Source organism: Colletotrichum gloeosporioides (genome assembly GCF_011800055.1).
Source record: "Colletotrichum gloeosporioides strain Lc1 chromosome Unknown consensus_88, whole genome shotgun sequence".
Lineage (NCBI taxonomy): Eukaryota > Fungi > Ascomycota > Sordariomycetes > Glomerellales > Glomerellaceae > Colletotrichum > Colletotrichum gloeosporioides.
Window position 1 is genome coordinate 187,394 of NW_025544733.1, and position 17,761 is coordinate 205,154.

Sequence of the window (17,761 nt, forward strand, 5' to 3'; positions counted from 1 at the left end):
CAGCGACCATTCACTCCCCCACCTTTACCCCGCGTTCGATAATAGGTACGTGATGAACGATGGATATGGTGGACATAGATCTTTACGAGTTACCTTATCAATAGAAATTCCCCTGGCAAATGTTGAAGACCTATGTGTGGATCATAATTCAAACACAAGTTCAACACCGTCATGCTTGAAGAACGTCGACCGCTGGTTGTGGGTGTTATTGGCCCTGCGGGTTTTGGAGGCTCCTATTTGTGCGTCGAGCTCATCAATCGTGGTCACCGTGTCATTGGAATATCCCGTAATCCACAAAAGCTTGGAAGCCATGAACGTTACGAACCTCGAAACATCGATTTGGAACAAGCAACGGAAGCTGATATATACGGGATCATCAAAGACCTTGACGTTGTTGTAAGCGAATACGGGCCGCATACCGGTGGTCATCAAGCTCTGCAGTACAGTACGTCTCATTGTTCAACTCTCGAGTACCAGTCTTTGTCACTGACTTGTTACCTGTTGTAGTGCCTTTCATCGAGATGATACGAAAGATTGTTCTTGCTGTCAAGCGCGCTGAAACCAACTACTTCGTAATGGTTGGTGGTACTGGTAGCCTACACGTGCCCCACGAAGATGGCATATGTGTGGCAGACAGCAAAGATTTCTTCTTGGCATATCGACGCGGCATATCCGACAGCCATGCACATGTGACTTACATGGAGGAGAGACTGGGACCGCTGGGAACAGCTTTGCGAGCATACCGAGATGCGCGCCTTTTGTTGAGAACGGGAGATGGGAGCCAACAGAACGTATCAAGGGCAAAAGCCACAATCAGTGAATACGAGGCAAAGATCAAGGCGCAACAGGATGCAGCAAGCGGATTCATCAAGGCAGCTCGGGCTAGCCTGTTGTTCTTCGAGGGAAATACCTCCTTCAATTGGACTTATGTCTCCCCGAGTGCGTTATACCGTCCGGGTAAACGCACAGGCAACTACAACGTTACACTGGGAAACCTGCCGCTGAAGGACGGTCCCAAGGGCGAAAGCCCCTTGGATGGAAGACTCCTGGGAATTTCAGCTGCTGATCTTGCGATCGCCATCGCTGACGATATTGAGACGCAACGATTAAAACATCAGCATTGGCCTGCCACAGCCGACTTATCAGATGACACACCAACCCCATCCTATGTAACTATCAAGACATGATACATTTCGGCGTTTGGAATGTAAATATACTTCAAGTCAAATAGAAGAAGCAAAGGATGTAGATTCCTCCCCAAATCACCCAAATCTGTGGTTGATCACATGTTTATCGCGGAAGGAGGCACCCCACAAAGTGAGATCATCTGAATGTGGTCGTATGTGGAGTACAAGAAAACCCTGGTAGGTACTGGGAGAAAGTTGTTAAAACGACTGAAGCACGGGCGATTCGGTTGGCCATTGCTCACTACTCACTTACCCATTTCATCAAGTTTGTACGCAAAGCTCTGAATCACGCACAGAATGACCACTTATGTCATCAACAACGGGGAGTTTGAAAAACTCCAGAACAAGGTGATTCTCGTCACTGGTGGTGCTGCCGGCATTGGCCGAGCCATTGTGACTCTCGCTCATCGTAAGCAGCCTTTCTCTATCAGAAGAGTAGTATCACTTACTTGTTCACAGAGAATGGCGCCAAAGTAGCGTTCTGCGACGTCGACGAGGCTCGAGGCAAACAAGTGGAGCAGGAGCTTGACGCGTAACAAACTGCCTATGTCATAGCAGACATTCAATCTCTCAAGAAAGAGGGGCTAATGGATCTTTTCGCAGTAACGTGTTCTTCAAGCGATGCGATGTATTTGACTGGGATGAACTCCTCCACTTCTTCCAAGAAACCGTTTCGAAGTTCGGCCGGATCGACACAGTCATTGCGAACGCCGCAATTAATAAGTTAGAGACACTTGATGAGCCCATTGATGACGACTTGTTGCATTTGAAGAAGCCGGACCTCTCCGTTCTGAACGTCAACGTTGCTGCAACCTGGTACGTAACCAAATGCGCGATCAGCTTTTTCCGGATGCATCCTCAGATACCTTCGCAACTTGTTCTCTTTGGATCAGCGGCTAGCATCTGGGACACACCCCCCTTGTACACATATTGTGCCAGTAAAGGGGCTGTGTTGGGTCTCATGCGTTCCCTGCGGACCCAGCTTCCAAAGATGAACATCAGCGTGAACATGATAGCTCCTTGGATGACAGGTAAGACAAGTCGGCGAGGCTATGATTACCCCAAATACTTCCAGTATGATTCTGATTTGAAAATCATTAGTAACGGAAATGGTAACAGACCATATAAGATCGATTTGGGGGGACCTCCCAGCGAACCAACCTCGAGATGTTGCCAAAGCAAGTCTTTTGCCAGCAGCAAGACCAGATATCAATGGCAAAACCTTTTTTGTGAATGGAGGCAATATAACAGAGTTGGAGGACAAGCTAGATGAGACCCAGCCCCTTTGGTTGGGAATGGAATTGGACAGAAATATGCGGGAAGGGCAGCGAAGACTGATTCCCTAGCCAAACGCCCAGAAGCCATAAAAGCACGCTTAACTTTACTTCATAGGCATGTATACATAGTTAGGATGCTTTGGTGATAGATGGTTCGAATGAGAGTTCTAATAAGACGAGAAATTGCTCAGCCTTCACATTGTTGCTGGAAACCGTGGGCCTTTCTCTTCCTAAATCTTTTATTGCTTCACGGCTGTATTGGTCCTCGAAAGTACGACTCCCACGGAAACATCAGTCACGGCAGTGAACAATCAATTAGATGATGGATCGCTTTTTTGTGGACGTATGCCGTTCCCCGGCCACTATGTACTGAATGCGGGGAAGTTGCGAGAGTGGAGGCAACCTAAGTTATTTAACTCTGATCTTCTCCCCAATACCGGGGTCGTTTCTCAAGAGGTACAGAGCTGGCATTTCTTCATGTATCTGTTCCAAAATGGCGTCGAACAGACCGATTCCCATGGCCACCGGGACTGTCGAGATTGTGCTACTGGACGGAGGAGGATTCACAACCACCGACGACACAAAGATCCACGAGGATGGGCGTTTAGAGCCATACTATCTTTATGATTGGTGTTTCTTCATTCATCACAGGGCTACAGGCCGACGAATGCTCTGGGACCTTGGAATCCACAATGTAAGTTTGCAATGGGCACCTTTTACACCTCCGCTCATCCCCCGCCGTGTAGGATCGCGAACTCTATACGCCGTTTGTATTAAACTATCACTGGACGAGTTGCAACCCAGTTGGACCCAGACGATCGCTCATTACGCAGCTGAAGGACTTAGGAGTGACGGCAGAAGAAATCGACACTGTCATGTTCAGGCAAGAACCTAAATCTCCCCATAAATACGTCCAGGCCAATGGGACCACGTGGCTGACCTGAGAGTAGTCATGCCCATTGGGATCATTGCCGACCGCTGAAAGGCGAGTTCCCCCGCGCCAAAGTTTTGTTCGGCCCTGGTACTGCAAAGCACTGTTCCCCAGGGCATGTAAGAGATGGCGAAATTCAACCAATGGTCCAGTGGGACGCTCGCTTTTTTGGTAAGGGCGACTCGCAGTCAGAGTCCTTTGAAGAGCTTGAGGGACCATGGGTTCAATGGGGCCCTTTTCATCGTGCGAAGGACTTCTTTGGCGATGGCAGCTTCTGGGTGATTGACGCCCCGGGGCATATGGAAGGGAATCTGGCTGCAGCCGCCCGACTACCAAACGGGCAGCATGTTGTCTTAGCAAGTGATTGCTGTCATTCGAGGTCAGTTACCCTTCACTTTCTGTTGGAGCAATGGCTGGGCTATCGACGACTAATCTGGCCTTTTGGCGGGTAGAGATATTCTCGATGGTCGCCGAAGCATTGCCAACATTTTACTTCCCGATGGCTCTCACTTTTGCTTGCACGAAGACTTGACCAAAGCTTGGAGCACCATTGAAGAGCTCAGACAGGCAAATGAACGATATGGGATGCATATTGCTATGGCTCATGATGCCGAGTTTATCAAAAATGACGAGGATGAGGTACTCATGTCAATCTTACATCCGGGATTTGATGAATCGTGTCTTGCGAGGATCCGGGCTCATGAACGGCCGTGAAGGACCATCTTATGAAGTCAATTGTAAAGCTGTTGGTCCATGTTCCGTCGCAACCAGCGAGAGAGTCAGAGGGGTGATAAGCAAGACCAGTAGCATTAGACATTTAGCAAACCCGTATCACTCGAACGGTGACTTTGCCGCGCAGTCCCCGTCTTTTCCCCGCATTTCGCCCCCGCCGAGTGTAGCCAACTTCCAACTGTGCCTTCTGGGGTGCAGCTGCCACTGTGCCGTCTACAGGGGGACTGGCCCACCTACGAATGTGTGAGCCAGGCAGACCCTTGTTCTGGTAAGTTGCCCCGGACTGGCTCGGCAACTGCACAACCCGACACCCCGCAACGTCGAGTGTCGAACACGAACTTCGCCATCGTCACAACTTGAGTAGCCACCGCCATCCTCCGAATATCTAGCCCTATCTGAAAGCCTCGAACAGGGCTTGCATCGAAAACCTGAGAACGAACAACCCAGCTTGCTTATGTCGCCAAACGACGATCACCCAGCTGCGGTCGCACGGAGAGGCCGCCCCCAGCGTTAGTACAAGTGCGGATACTGCCCGAAAGCGTTCAAGCGCAGTGAGCATTGCATTCGACACCAGCGCACCCATACCCGAGAGAAGCCATATATCTGCCGGTACTGCCACAAGTCTTATGGAAGGAAGTATGTAGATCCACATCTTGACCCTATCACTGTCGTGGATAACAGTTCACTAAAGTGCCACTGGTGCCCAGAGATTTGGTAACAAGACACGAGCGCACTCTACATGCGAAGTTGCACAACAACGAGAAGATCGCCGACGAGGTGACAGTGGCATGTTCACTATCGACGCAAGCAACAAACCACGAGACACCTGTCAGCGACGATATCTCGGACGGCGAAGAGATAGATCTGGAAAGACAGTCTTACCCGGAGTCCCTCGAGTACCAGTCTCCACGTATCGACGTAGCTTCTTCAGCCTCCTCTCCCATTACTGGTCGATTCGAAGCAAATTTCCAAACAGCATCTCCGTTCGGCGTGGAAGACCGCGACGTCATTTTGGAAGAAATAGTCCAGGCAGAGCTGGAAACCAGGTTGCCAGGTCAGAGGTGTGACAAAACCTCTGAAGAATGCTCGAATGGTTCAAAAAGGGCGCAGCCCCAGTCTTCCAGCCCACATACCGCTGATCCGCGACCACACCAGCTAGAAGTGTTAGAACTGGACATGATCGACCCGGCGTTGTTTTCAGATATTGGCCAAGAGATGGACATGGACTTCGGGCTCCCAGGACCGTCGGCAATCGTACCCAGTCATGAACCAACGGAAGTACTTCGCCAACATGCCCCAAGAGGAGCGGATCACCACACGGACCGCTCTGTCGCCATGCTTAACGATCCAGACTCGTTTGGCTTCTCACCAAACACAATAGCAGAGCTAAATTTTGCTGCAATCAACTTCGCTTCTTTAACTCAACAGGCTGACGATATCAGCGAGGATCGCTATCAAGTAGAGACCGGTGGTCTTGCTACATCTGGCTCACTTGGGGACTATCCACTAAATTCCCGGAAAGGCGCCCAGGCTGTTATTGGGCCTTCGAGCGTGCCCTTAGTGAGTCCAACGGAAGTGCGCGAGACGGAACGTGCGTCCGACCTGCCGTCTCTTTCCGAGGACGGGCATCCCCCATGCCCCACGTTTACAATCAGTGACGAAACCTGGGGTTGCGTTCAACAAGACCTTTTTCGTCGCTTGCCAAACTCAGACAAGAACACTCCCATTCCCGCTGCCAAATTTCTCCAAAGCTGTTTGTCAAGCTACATCACATGCTTTCACATGCACTTCCCTCTCATTCACATTCAGACACTGGAACTGCAACACGCTCCAAGCCCCCTGATCCTTGCAATATGTGCTATTGGTGCGCTCTATCGTCTCGATCGTCGCCGCGCTAGAGTGATGTACAATTTGGCAAAGCAGAGCTCAGGAGATGTAAGTTAAACTTCACCAATACCCTTGGCCATTTGATGAAGGTGTGTGAGACGTATTTGCTAACCTTGATCTCCGCCCCAGCAGATTAAAACTCCATTGCCTGCTGATGGACGAGCTTTTGTAAAGGACTATCCTCTTTGGACTGTGCAGACGCGAGTGTTGCTTAGCTTCTTCGCCATAATGAGTGGTGATAGAGAACTTGTTAACGATACCATGAGAGACAACGGATTTTACACTTTGGTACGATATATTGCTATTCACCTAATTCTCGAGAGGGTTCTTTTGTTCTGACTGAGAGCTAGGTGTACAGCAAAGCTCGAGCAGCTGTAGCGGGAGACGCCCCTGATTCAGACACCATGGATTGGCGGTTATGGATCGAGCTTGAATCATGGAAACGATTGATAGGCGGCATATTCATCGAAAGCACGTTGACAATGGTCATATACGAAGTTAACCCGGGGTTTCACGCAACTCAAGACTTGGACATCCCAGTGTACAGCGATGAAATCCTGTGGAATGCGGGGTCCATTGATGACTGGAGAGAAACATACAACAGCATCGGAACGAAGAAAGAAAGCAGGCGCCACACCATCAAAGATGTCCTAGTGGACATTTTACTCGAAGGGAAGTATCACGCGAACACCATGCCTTACCACGTATCGCCACTCACCGCTCTCGTTGCTGTACATGCGCTGGTGGTACACATGTGGCAGCGGTTCCAAGTATGCCAAGCGCTCACATCAACAACTTCGTTGTTTTCTTCCAGCTCTGAACATGACCCCCTCAGCTCATCATTGCTGAGAAGCGCCATGCAGTCTTTGACTCGATGCCATGATTTCCTACAAGGAGTCAGGAGTGAGCTTCCACATGCGGATGCTGACGAGCATGAGAAGGACCAAGAATGCTCGCTCGTGTTCAACTGCCAAGCTATATTGCGCATTGCTTACACCCGCATTGCTGGCCCTTCGATCAGAATTAGCCTCATGAACACAGATGATGCAGATATGGACGCGGCAATATCTTCATTTGTGACTGCAAAAATGGAACGCAGCCCGCAACTACTCGATATCATTTCAAAATCTTTCGAAGGCTTCAAGATCCCAGTCAAAATTGGTCACTTGCTTGTACGAAAGACAGCAGCATTTCGTTGGAGCGTGGAGCACGCAGTAGCAGGATGGTCAAGCGGTAAGAGCATACCCAGAGATACAGGGCCATTGAAGTTGAACTGAAGTCTTCGATAGCAATTCTTGTGTCCAAATGGGTCTATTCCATAGAGATTGGTGTCTTTGCTGGCATACAGCCGACTGCGGCCGAAAGCAAGCTACTTACCACCATCAGAGAGGCTCTCGAAGAAGCAGAATGCGAACTGAGTGAAGCTTCGTGCTTGTCGGCGGCCGTGGCTAAGACATGGGGTTGGTTCATGCACGATGTAAGTGTCCAGAACTGACGACAATGTTTACATATTTAACATACCGACGTAGGTCTGGATCTGGGGCATTACGCCTCGCATGGGAGAAGCACTCAATCGTCTGGCAATTGCGTACACCCGTATAATTGATGCAGCCAAAGGCCATGTGGTCGACCGTCCACCGCTGTGCTTGGGCAGACTGGAAAGTAGAGACGGCTTTGAAAGCATTTATGTAGGCAGTCGTGCCAGCTGTAATCTTTGACATTGGAAAATGGGTGGAACATGCCTAACTTTCCCCATGGAATCTCATGAGTGGCCAAACAGTGAAGCTCACTTAATATCAACTTTTGAAGGCGTTCAGACGAGGCATAGTGTGGGGTACTGGTGGGTTGGCAAGGTTCATCTACAGAAACGAGTTGGAAAATGTATGTGGGGAGGAGGGCAGTGCCTCGGCGGTCTGAGATTGTTATTTGGAAAGCTGGATACTTTGATGGGTGTCGAGTCGAGTCCTCATGTCTTTGTACGCAGCGTCATAAGTTTTCCAGGGAACATTATTTAACTACTAGGTAGACAATGAATAGTTGAGTCAATTCCACGTGCACCGTTAAATGACGTTTGTGACGCCTACCCCGCGTTGGCACGCAAGAGTACATAAAGTATGGCGTAAAGCCCTCGCTTGTGTGCCCGCCAAAGCCCCTACTCAACTCAACAATGACATCAAACAACGACGTTCTAAAATCGTCCCTACTTGCTCTTGAGGCCTCGGCCCGTGGCATCGTCAGCGTTTCCGCTCTGCGTGGCGGTGAATTCACCCTTCCTAGTAGTCTTTTTGTGTCAGGGGCTTCCCCAACAGAGAGGGTTCTGGTGCCTTCACTCTCCTTCTTGATCATACAGAACTGCATCAACAATGGCGCTAGGCGCATTCTATTTGACCTGGGTCTCCGCCGCGAAACTGGCGACTATTCGGAACCGATACAACATCATTTGCAAACTCGGAAGCCAATACTACCGCTCCCAGACGTGCGCCAGAGCCTGCTCGAAGGTGGTCTGAGTCCGGGAAGTATCAATCAAATCGTGCTCAGCCATGTTCACTGGGATCATATCGGAACGCCATCCGACTTTCCCGCAGCAGAATTCTTCGTCGGTGCCGGATCTCTCGATCTGCTGAAGACCGGCCTGAACGGGCACTTATGTCACTCTAACTTTGAATCCGATCTTTTCGACAACATCAAAGTTAAAGAGTTGTCGCGTCCCGCAAAGATGGCATCTGGATTGGATGATAGCTGGCACGACGTTGGAGGGCTGAAGATCTTCGATTTTGGAGGTAGCGACAGCGGCTCACTCTACATTGTCGACTCGCCCGGTCATCTGATCGGCCACATCAACCTTTTAGCACGAATAGGCACCGGGAAATGGGCTTTACTTATTGGGGATGCCTGTCATGACCAGCGTTTGCTTCATGGAAGGGAGGCCATTGCAGAATGGACAGATGATACGGGAAGGGCGTGCTGTATTCACATGGACAAAATGAAGGCTGCCGACACTCTGAGAAGGATTTCACAGTGGAGGGTGGCCTTCAAGACATGCGGCATGTCTTTGGAAGTTATATTTGCTCATGATGTGGAATGGGCAAATACTCATAAGACCTCTTTCTTCCCAGGAACAATCTAGCGGCATAAGTACGATGCTTTTAAGGTATGAGTTTTTGAATGAGCAATCCGTGCCCCCACAGTCAAAATCGGACAGAGAAAATGTGAAGAATTTGACATGTGAGTAAGCAGAAGGATGTGTGGTGGGCGTCTGGTCGTAGGTAAGTATTGTCTGTTACTTACCCCGCGGTCCGGGAAGCCCCTAAAAGGGAGCGCATTGCACACTTCCTTCTCGCAGCCAGTCGCCACTCACTATCCAACGACATCACTTTCTAAACACAACGCAAATCGAACGCCGGTGACCGTTTATTTATCTCATACTTGCATAATGGAAATGTATCATCGTCTGGGTTTTATTGGTCTTGGTGCCATGGGTGCTCCCATGGCTTCCAACCTTGCCGCGAAGTTGGCTAAGGATTGTAAAATATGCATCTACGACGTCTCACAGGAAGCTATGGAATCCTTCGTCGAAGCTCACGGGCAGTCAGTATCAATCTGTCACTCACCGAAAGAGGTTTCTCAAGGAACAGTAAGGTTTGACCCAACATCAGTCAACGTGCATAACTTAACGAGCTTTGCAGGATATCATCTTCACCATGCTGCCAGAAGGTTCCCACGTGAGAGCCGTCTACCTGGATCCTGTTGACGGCATCCTGCATTCGAAGATGTCCGCTCGCCTGCTTATTGACTGCTCTACCATTGACACTGAGACGTCTCTCGTAGTGTCCACTGCAGTCAAGTCGCGTTTCCCTGACGTCGCGTTCTATGATGCCCCGGTGTCAGGGGGTACTCTTGGTGCAGTTGCAGCGTCTCTAACCCTCATGGTTGGTTGTTCTGAGAACGATAGCAACTGGTCACTCGTCGAAGGTTTGTTGGGACTCGTGGGCAAGAATATCATCGCATGCGGGGCCCCCGGCATGGGTCTCACCGCAAAGCTGTGCAACAACTATTGCTCCGGACTCATTTCACTCGCCACAGCCGAGGCCATGAACATCGGCATGCGTTCAGGTATGGATCCACGGTTACTTTCACGGGTGTTTTCCAAAAGCACGGCACAGAGCACAATTTGCGACAAGTTCAATCCTGTTCCTGGCATATGCCCAGATGCACCGTCCAGTCACGGATATAAGGGCGGCTTCAAAGTGCAATTGATGGCAAAGGATTTTGGGTTAGCTATTTCGACTGCAGAAACAGTCGGCGCAAAGCTGCTACTGGGGACTGCTGGCTTAGAGGCATACACTAAAGCGAGCCAATCCGCAGAGTGTCGAGATCTAGACTCTAGAGTGCTTTTCAGGCATATTGGAGGCCAGGAAGATTGGGAGAATGACATTAAGAAAAGCCAAGCGCATGTGTCTCGCTGATGGAAATTTCTGAATCGTAGCGCTGACGTACGAGGTGCTGCGCGTGGGGAGGCGATGTAGTTTCCGTTGCATTTCATTTTCCGTCTATTAGGCATGAACTTTCAAGGAGTATCGTGCTGAAAATGTAGCCTCAAAAGGGCGTCGGGATGAGCCACTGTCTTCATCCTGTTGTCATTGAGTCGCCTTGTTTGCACTGTGACTGCCAAAATGACAGAACGTGGGGTGCACAGTCCAATTTGCGCGTGGTCGGGTACCCCGTCGAGCGCCGGGCTGTCTTCTCCACATTATGAGATGCCCTCCATTACCACAGACGTCTTCCCCACATAGAAAAGATAACGTAGCGTTAGAGCGGTTTGGTCGAAAGTCTTCACAGATGCCAATGTGGGCTGAGAAGTCTGTCGGGGACCCCTCCTTCCACTCGAAGCCGCTATCACTAGGTTTCTCATTACTATCCGTTGCTACATCTGTTTTCCAAGCCGATGAAGTGACAGACTATAGTTATCTTCTGTTGAACAGAGTCCTCGATCAGCAAATTCAAATTGTGTCTTCTAGCAATCGTGCTTGCCCAGAACCTCCTACCTCGTCAACAATCGACATGACGTCAGAAAAGCCAAACGTCACTCAAATTGAACAATCCGCCCACAAAACACTCTACGACAAAGGGCTTAAAATACGATATGAGGTTGCCGGTCGCTCATATGTGGACTCCGCTTTGACCGGAGGTTCCTCCGAATTCGCGCGGCCAATGCAAGAGCTGGTGACCGAGGCCTGCTGGGGATCAGTGTGGTCGAGGCCTGGTCTCGAAAGAAAGCAGCGGTCGTTGCTCAATATTGCTATGTTATGTGCCTTGAATAGGGCGCCGGAACTCGCAGCACACGTTCGGGGGGCTCTTCGAAATGGAGCTAGCGAAGTTGAGATTAGGGAAACACTACTTCAGGCCGCTATCTACTGTGGGATGCCAGCTGGAATCGAGGGTTTCAAGGTTGCCGAGAAGGTCATCCTGGCATTCAATGAAGAGAAAGGAAACAAGTCGTAAGGCTCGCAAGTGTCGGTGGCTTGTGTCGACTATGCGACACTGAAGCCAAGAATAGTTGCTCATCTGTCTTACTTAAGTCACTGCTCCAGCTGAGGCCACAGGGAGAAATCATATTGTGCTTCGCGGAATACCTCACCTGCTGCCTACCATATGATGGATGTCGCGCGAAGTACTACTATGTTGTTGAAAGATTTGAGCTTACAATTACGATCTGACCTAAGGAGGCGACTGGAAGTCTAGTGAATCCTGGCTTCCTTGATATTACGTTTTTCTTGATGAGCTTCCGTGACATTAACAAACAAATATCCTGCAATTAGATAAGCTTACGTATCAAGCCATAGCACTCCATAAGATGATCTCGGGGTTTTCACGAATCTGCGCTTCTGGAAGAGTTGGTGCTCCCCACATGCGAGGGTATTTGATGTTGAAACTGAATTCCCTACTCCACACTCATCACGCGAGCAGAGTATAGGGGAGTCTGGGGTAAATCAATGTCTACTCCCTAATCCTGCTCCGAGCGAACTTCCAAACATAATCTTCATGCTGGAGGTTTTGAGTCGACATTCGAAGCTATCTCAACAACCTTAAAATCGAGTAACAATAAAATTCCAGCAATACGAGCAGTTGTCCCTCCGCGCCTTCTTTCGGGTTTGGAATTCGGATATCATGGTGTGGCACGTAACGATTGCTTTTATTGTTGCTCTTACGAGCATCTACTTGTGCTTGGTTCCCAATCGGATAACCGTAAGTGTGGCTCGGCTATCACCCCGCAGTCCTGTGCTGATGGGAATCACTTTTCAGGACTCACGAAGGAGAAAGCTGCCTCCAGGGCCACGAGGACTGCCGATCGTAGGCAATTTGTTTGATATAGCTGATTCTGAATCAGTCCGAGAGAAGGTTCGTAACTGGCATCAGACTTACGGCGATGTTTTCTACACGAAGGTCGGGACTACAGATTACGTCTGGCTGTCATCTCCCAGGGCTGTTAAGGACTTAATGGACAAGAAGTCTGCGATCTATTCGTCACGGCCCCATTTACCTTTAGCTCAAGATGTGGCTAGCGGTGGATCTCGCCAGCTTTTCATGGCTTACGGTCAGGACTGGCGAAATTTGCGGAAACACAGTCACAGTCTTCTCAATCTCACTGCCACAAAGAAATACCAATCGACACAAGAGCTAGAGTCAAGAGTACTACTACAAGACCTTCTCAATCAGCCAGATCAATATTACACTATCAACCGGAGATATTCGACATCCGTCATATTGCTCACTACGTACGGCTATCGCATTCCTTCCTTTCAAGACCCTCTAATAACTAAGATATTCACCGTTCTGGAACATTTGTCAGTAATGATGGCGCCTGGAGCTTTTGCTGTTGAGGTTCTGCCGGCATTGGCTAGACTTCCAGAACGCTTCTTCGGAAATTGGAGGACTTGGGGTAGGAATGCGTTTGCCCATGACAGCAAAGTTTACCTGGAGCTCTGGCAAACTCTCAAACAAACTACAGACGATGGAAGCGCGAGGGACTGCTTCTGTAAGGACTTCTACCTCGGTGATCCAACGAAGAATGGCATAGACGACCTGTTGGCAGCCTACACGTGCGGTGGCCTCGTAGAGGCTGGAGCGGAAACAACAGCCACGACAATCAACAATTGGACTCTTGCAATGACACTCTTCCCCGAAGTCATGCGAAAGGGCCAGGAAGAATTGGATCGCGTTGTTGGATCTGGCCGGCTACCGAGTTGGGACGACGAAAAGAACCTTCCGTACGTTCGAGCAATGATCAAAGAAACATTGCGATGGCGGCCTGTCAACAAGTTCGGAATGTACCATGCTTCTACCGAGGATGACTGGTATCATGGCTTTTTCATTCCCAAAGGGTCAACCGTAGTGTTGAATTGGTGGTACGTTCTGCCTATCCTTTGAAAGACTATCTGGCTGATGTGGTCATCCAATACAGGGCTATTCAACGGGACCCCAGTCGATTTGAACAGCCGGACATCTTTGAGCCTACGCGCTTTCTTGGGCATCCCCTTACAGCAGCCGAGTACATGAATGCGCCTGATCCGTATGACAGAGATCATTTCTCATACGGCGCTGGAAGGCAAGACACCCAAAACTCGGTGGTCGTCTAAACAGTCACTGACTCAAAAATACAGGAGGGCATGCCCCGGAGTCCACTTGGCAGAGAAGTCGCTCTTCATTGTCATTGCTCGTACATTGTGGGGGTTTGACATCAAAAAGAAAGTACATTCCAACGGGTCGGTGGTGATCCCAACAACAAGAATGATGCCGGGATTTCTGAGTGTTCCGGAGCCATTTCTGTGCGATATCTTGTGTCGATCCCCCGCCCATGAGGGTATCATCCGTCGACAGTACGTTGAGGCCCAGAAAGACCTTGCAGGCATGAACTTCGAATTCTGAGTGTAGTCGCATCTGTTTTATTCTTGGAATTCATTAATGGCATCACGAAAATCGTGTAAATAAGACTTCTGAGTGTTTGCACCCGTCGATCCTGAAAAGCAACAGATGTGCTGTAGGAAGCTTCAGAAAACAGACGACGTGCATTCATAATATATTTCCATCACAATGGAGGCACCCAGAAGGCGCGAATGGTGGAGATGACGACTCCTGAGCGGAAGTCCAGAGTTTTTAGCTGATAGAAAATGGATATTATTAGCTCGATAGCTGTCCGCCAATTACTCAGCTGCTGCAATGCGGGATTTTGTGCATGAATGACACTGGCAAGCCGCTTTAGTGAAGTTTGTTTGAGGAGACAATGAAAATCGCTTAAATGACTGGAAGAGAGACTTAAAGTTGTAATCTGAAATGTGAATGGCTGGCGAATCAAGCACAATGGTTATCTTAAGAGCAGGATCCTTTTTAGTACACCGCCTCATAATGAGTTAGGTCTCTTCGAGAGCAAAGAAATGCGATTATCTAGGTTTATTAATATTTAGGCTTTCAGAGAGTTCATTTGATGGCATGATCCTCAGGTTCGAATGCTCTGTACCCTTGAAACAACCCATCAGGATCCCACCGCTGTCGAATTTTCGTGAATCGTTCACGGGCCGAGTCGGTCCAAACTCTGATCTAACCAATGACGTCAATTCTCATCCCTAATGCTGGAGCTTAGTACATACCTTTGGGGAATGAAGCGACCCAGATGATTGATCGAAGTCGGCTATATACATGCCGCAAGCAACTGTGGAGGCTTTCTCATACGTTCTCTTCATCGTGTCGCGGACTTTCGGCACCAGTGCCGAATCCTTCCAGCCACTGAAGGTTGAGATGTAGTACTGCTGCGGCAGACTGAAGACGGCGTCGTTCTCGTCCGGAGTCAAAGTGTCGCACATATAAATGCAACCAAACGAGGACTTGGTGGGTAGGTCGCACATTGCAGGTTTGATGGCCCTGGCCAGCTGTAATGATCCTAGTTAGAATACTCCAGCGCAGAGTTGGGAACTTGGGTTCACTCCCTACCTCTGAAACAGATACCGATGGATCATTGAGAATACTATGTATACCCCATTTCTGTTCGTGATTATCGGGGTTGATCTGACGCTGTAGGTGAAAAAAGTCGTCCCAGGCCGTATGATTGGTAGGGTTGACTTCGATAATAGCTTTCTGAAGGTCAGCTGGCACTAAATTCCAAGCGCTCAGCAAACCTTCAGCATCGTCCAGGGAATCGGAGTAGGCCAGAACATTGATCGACAGCAATAATGGTGATGATGTGGAGAGTATCTCCTCGGCCGAGGGATTAAGCAGTTCCGGATGCATGATGCAAACGGCGGTCTCGGTGAACATTTTTGGGGTCGCCTTGTTCCGGTCGAAGGCGAACATGAGGAGTTCTTCGAAGTCATCTCCCACGTTGAAAGTAAAAGATCTGGAAAACAGCTGTCGCTTGGGGATAGTTCGACTCCAAATCTTTGTCACGACGCCGAAGAACGCCTGGCCTGCACCCCGCGCTGCCCAGAAAATGTCGGAGTGCTCGTCTCTGCTGACAAGAAGGACGCGACCGTCGGGCACGATGACTTCCAATTTCACGATCCATTCAGTGATCGTAGCCCCCCATCCTCTCATAAAGAGGCCTTGGCCGCCTGCAAGGCAAAAGCCGCCAAGTGCGACGTCAGGTGCGTGGCCGAATGGAAAAAATCGCCCAACCGCATCCGTTGCTTTCCAAGCTTCGTAGACACGGACTGCAGGACCAAAGCTGACATCATGTGTTTCGGGATCGTAATCCACCTTCCGGTTCAGTTGACTAGTATCAACGAGGATTCCCTTATCAACTAACGATGGCTTCGATGGTAGGTGACCTCCTGACCGGACGCCCACTGAGACTCCAAGGGCTCGCGCTCTGCGAAGAGCCGCAACAACCCCTTCGCTTGACGTTACGTTGTGTATCTCACTAGGATATCTGTCTGTCTCGTCCTTATTGAAGTATTGCTCCCGACTTCGTCCATACTGTGGTGTTCCCCGTGTAAATACAGAGTTTAGCGACTGAGGATCTTCCATACTGGAACAGGAATTTGAAATCGGACAGGAAAACAATGCAAAGACAAAGAATGCAAGAACAGGCTTAGAGTAAAAGTTTGAAGAATTGCCAGAGACTAAGACTGAAAATGGAACGCCTTGCCGACAGCCCGGCCAGGACACATCACCACCACTCCCATACCCCACATGAAAGATTATTGTGTACCACACTTGACCCCACATACCTCAGCAGTGCTGCTCCATCTCACAAGAGTTAGTACGATACGCCAGATCATTTCCCTACCTTATACCTACACACGCAAAGGTACAACCACGACAAGATAGCCGCTTGGAACTGATAAGGCTAAGTGACCGTAGAGTCTCGAGGCCTTGCTCACAATGCCCCAACGATGTGGCTTCGCGATGGGATCGGCGAATATGTGCTGCCATGGGCAGCTCCAGTTGTCCCTGTTAACCTGCATGTGTCTATAGAGCCTTTGCGTCGTTCCAGAATCTATTCATCCAGTCGACCATCGAATCCCTACCCATCTCAGCCGGGCGACAGCAGCAATATTAACGACGAAGGAGTGATTTATAACCAGATAGATTGGTTTAGAACCAGCCAACAACTCTGCTTCCCTTCCCTAAAGACAAGCCAGACTCCCAAACACCACCCCTCAGCCATTTAACTCAGAGACCCCGCCAACACCATATGTCTTTTCACCCTCTTGCCCCTCGCCATCCTTGGCCTCGGCGCCGCGGTACGCAGCGTGATCCCGCGCCATCACGACCAGGGCGTGCCGCTCAATCTGCATGCTCACCGCGCCGCCTGCGGCGAAGGGCCGCAGCTGGTGGGCTACAGCGTCGCCGGCGGCACCTCGTAGAACCTCGACCCAGATGATATTAAGTGCCCCGCCGAATTACCCCACTACCTCGCCAAAACCAACAACAACCCCATGTGGAATATGCCCTCCGTCTTCGACTGCATTAAGCGGACTCTCCCGCTCTTCAGCGCTGGATCCGTCATGGCCCTAGCCAAGCACGTCAACCCGCGCACCAACTCCACCGTCATTTACGCCGATCTGGCCCGGACTATCGATGGCGGTGACGGCGCTTCCGAGGAGCAGTGCAAAGCGAGCCTTCTGCGTAGCTGCGGTAGTAACAGCGGCCAGCCTGCCGTCATCGTCGGCCCCGAGGACCCGGCGTACAAGACCCCCGAGTGCATCGCCGCTAATATGAAGCCCGCCAACATCATCGTCAAGCTCGTGAGAGACCCCAGCGCCGGCTAAGGGCCGCGCAAAGGGGGCTCAGGAGACCTAGGATAGACTGCGCAAGTCTCTAGCTAGGGGGAACCAATGAGAGATATTCATATTCGCAGGCGACAATTCTTAATAGGATATTCATTGAGTAGTCCATACATTATGAAACAATCCTGCCCTTGCTGCAAACTCTTCAAAGCCACATATCGTGTGACTTGCAACATTGCCTGGTGAACGAGATCACGGCGCTGAATCCAAAGCCCTCGTGAAAACAGAACATTCCTATCGCTGCTCCTGCTGCTCGGTGCGCCTGTATCCCTCGAACAACCATCATAGCATGCCTAGCTGCTCCTGCTCGTCCTCCACCAATAGGCTCTCAGGGGAATCAGCAGCAACCAGCACCCTCTCGTTAGGGCCCAGTGTTTATTCCTCGTCGTCAACGTTCCTAGCTTGCAGGATCTGGTCCCGCTGACTCAACAGCTATAGGTGCACCGCTAACATAAAGTTATACAC

At 50.0% G+C, this 17,761-nt stretch overlaps 6 protein-coding genes and 2 pseudogenes across 8 annotated transcripts; 7 read left to right on the forward strand and 1 right to left on the reverse strand.

Annotated features, from left to right (window-relative positions):
• Positions 1-171: 171 nt before the first annotated feature.
• GCG54_00001198 (uncharacterized protein) lies at positions 172-1,187 on the forward strand (the record flags this gene model as incomplete). Its single annotated transcript, XM_045401319.1, has 2 exons — positions 172-445; positions 508-1,187. 2 exons carry the CDS (start codon positions 172-174, stop codon positions 1,185-1,187), a joined length of 954 nt encoding a protein of 317 aa, XP_045258252.1.
• Positions 1,188-1,484: 297 nt separating this feature from the next.
• GCG54_00001199 (Short-chain dehydrogenase reductase 5) lies at positions 1,485-2,533 on the forward strand (the record flags this gene model as incomplete). Its single annotated transcript, XM_045401320.1, has 4 exons — positions 1,485-1,596; positions 1,647-1,719; positions 1,791-2,218; positions 2,289-2,533. 4 exons carry the CDS (start codon positions 1,485-1,487, stop codon positions 2,531-2,533), a joined length of 858 nt encoding a protein of 285 aa, XP_045258253.1.
• Positions 2,534-2,957: 424 nt separating this feature from the next.
• On the forward strand, positions 2,958-4,109 carry GCG54_00001200 (annotated as a pseudogene). The gene is made up of 3 exons: positions 2,958-3,158; positions 3,211-3,341; positions 3,415-4,109. Coding segments are annotated over exons 1-3 (1,027 nt in total).
• Positions 4,110-4,366: 257 nt separating this feature from the next.
• On the forward strand, positions 4,367-6,353 carry GCG54_00001201 (annotated as a pseudogene). Its single transcript has 4 exons — positions 4,367-4,395; positions 4,540-4,763; positions 4,819-6,103; positions 6,147-6,353. Coding segments are annotated over exons 1-4 (1,745 nt in total).
• Positions 6,354-6,418: 65 nt separating this feature from the next.
• On the forward strand, positions 6,419-7,732 carry GCG54_00001202 (uncharacterized protein; the record flags this gene model as incomplete). The annotated part of the gene is made up of 3 exons (XM_045401321.1): positions 6,419-7,247; positions 7,304-7,491; positions 7,544-7,732. The coding sequence occupies 3 exons, from the start codon at positions 6,419-6,421 to the stop codon at positions 7,730-7,732; spliced, it is 1,206 nt and encodes a 401-aa protein (XP_045258254.1).
• A 449-nt stretch (positions 7,733-8,181) lies between these two features.
• Positions 8,182-13,940, forward strand: GCG54_00001203 (Multifunctional cytochrome P450 monooxygenase; the record flags this gene model as incomplete). The annotated part of the gene is given in 8 exon segments (XM_045401322.1): positions 8,182-9,090; positions 9,526-9,648; positions 9,701-10,402; positions 10,791-10,822; positions 10,979-11,512; positions 12,290-13,420; positions 13,477-13,639; positions 13,656-13,940. The coding sequence occupies 8 exon segments, from the start codon at positions 8,182-8,184 to the stop codon at positions 13,938-13,940; spliced, it is 3,879 nt and encodes a 1,292-aa protein (XP_045258255.1).
• Positions 13,941-14,489: 549 nt separating this feature from the next.
• Positions 14,490-15,599, reverse strand: GCG54_00001204 (uncharacterized protein; the record flags this gene model as incomplete). The annotated part of the gene is made up of 3 exons (XM_045401323.1): positions 14,490-14,609; positions 14,660-14,938; positions 15,000-15,599. 3 exons carry the CDS (start codon positions 15,597-15,599, stop codon positions 14,490-14,492), a joined length of 999 nt encoding a protein of 332 aa, XP_045258256.1.
• A 1,346-nt stretch (positions 15,600-16,945) lies between these two features.
• Positions 16,946-17,278, forward strand: GCG54_00001205 (uncharacterized protein; the record flags this gene model as incomplete). Its single annotated transcript, XM_045401324.1, has 1 exon — positions 16,946-17,278. The coding sequence occupies one exon, from the start codon at positions 16,946-16,948 to the stop codon at positions 17,276-17,278; it is 333 nt and encodes a 110-aa protein (XP_045258257.1).
• Positions 17,279-17,761: the final 483 nt, after the last annotated feature.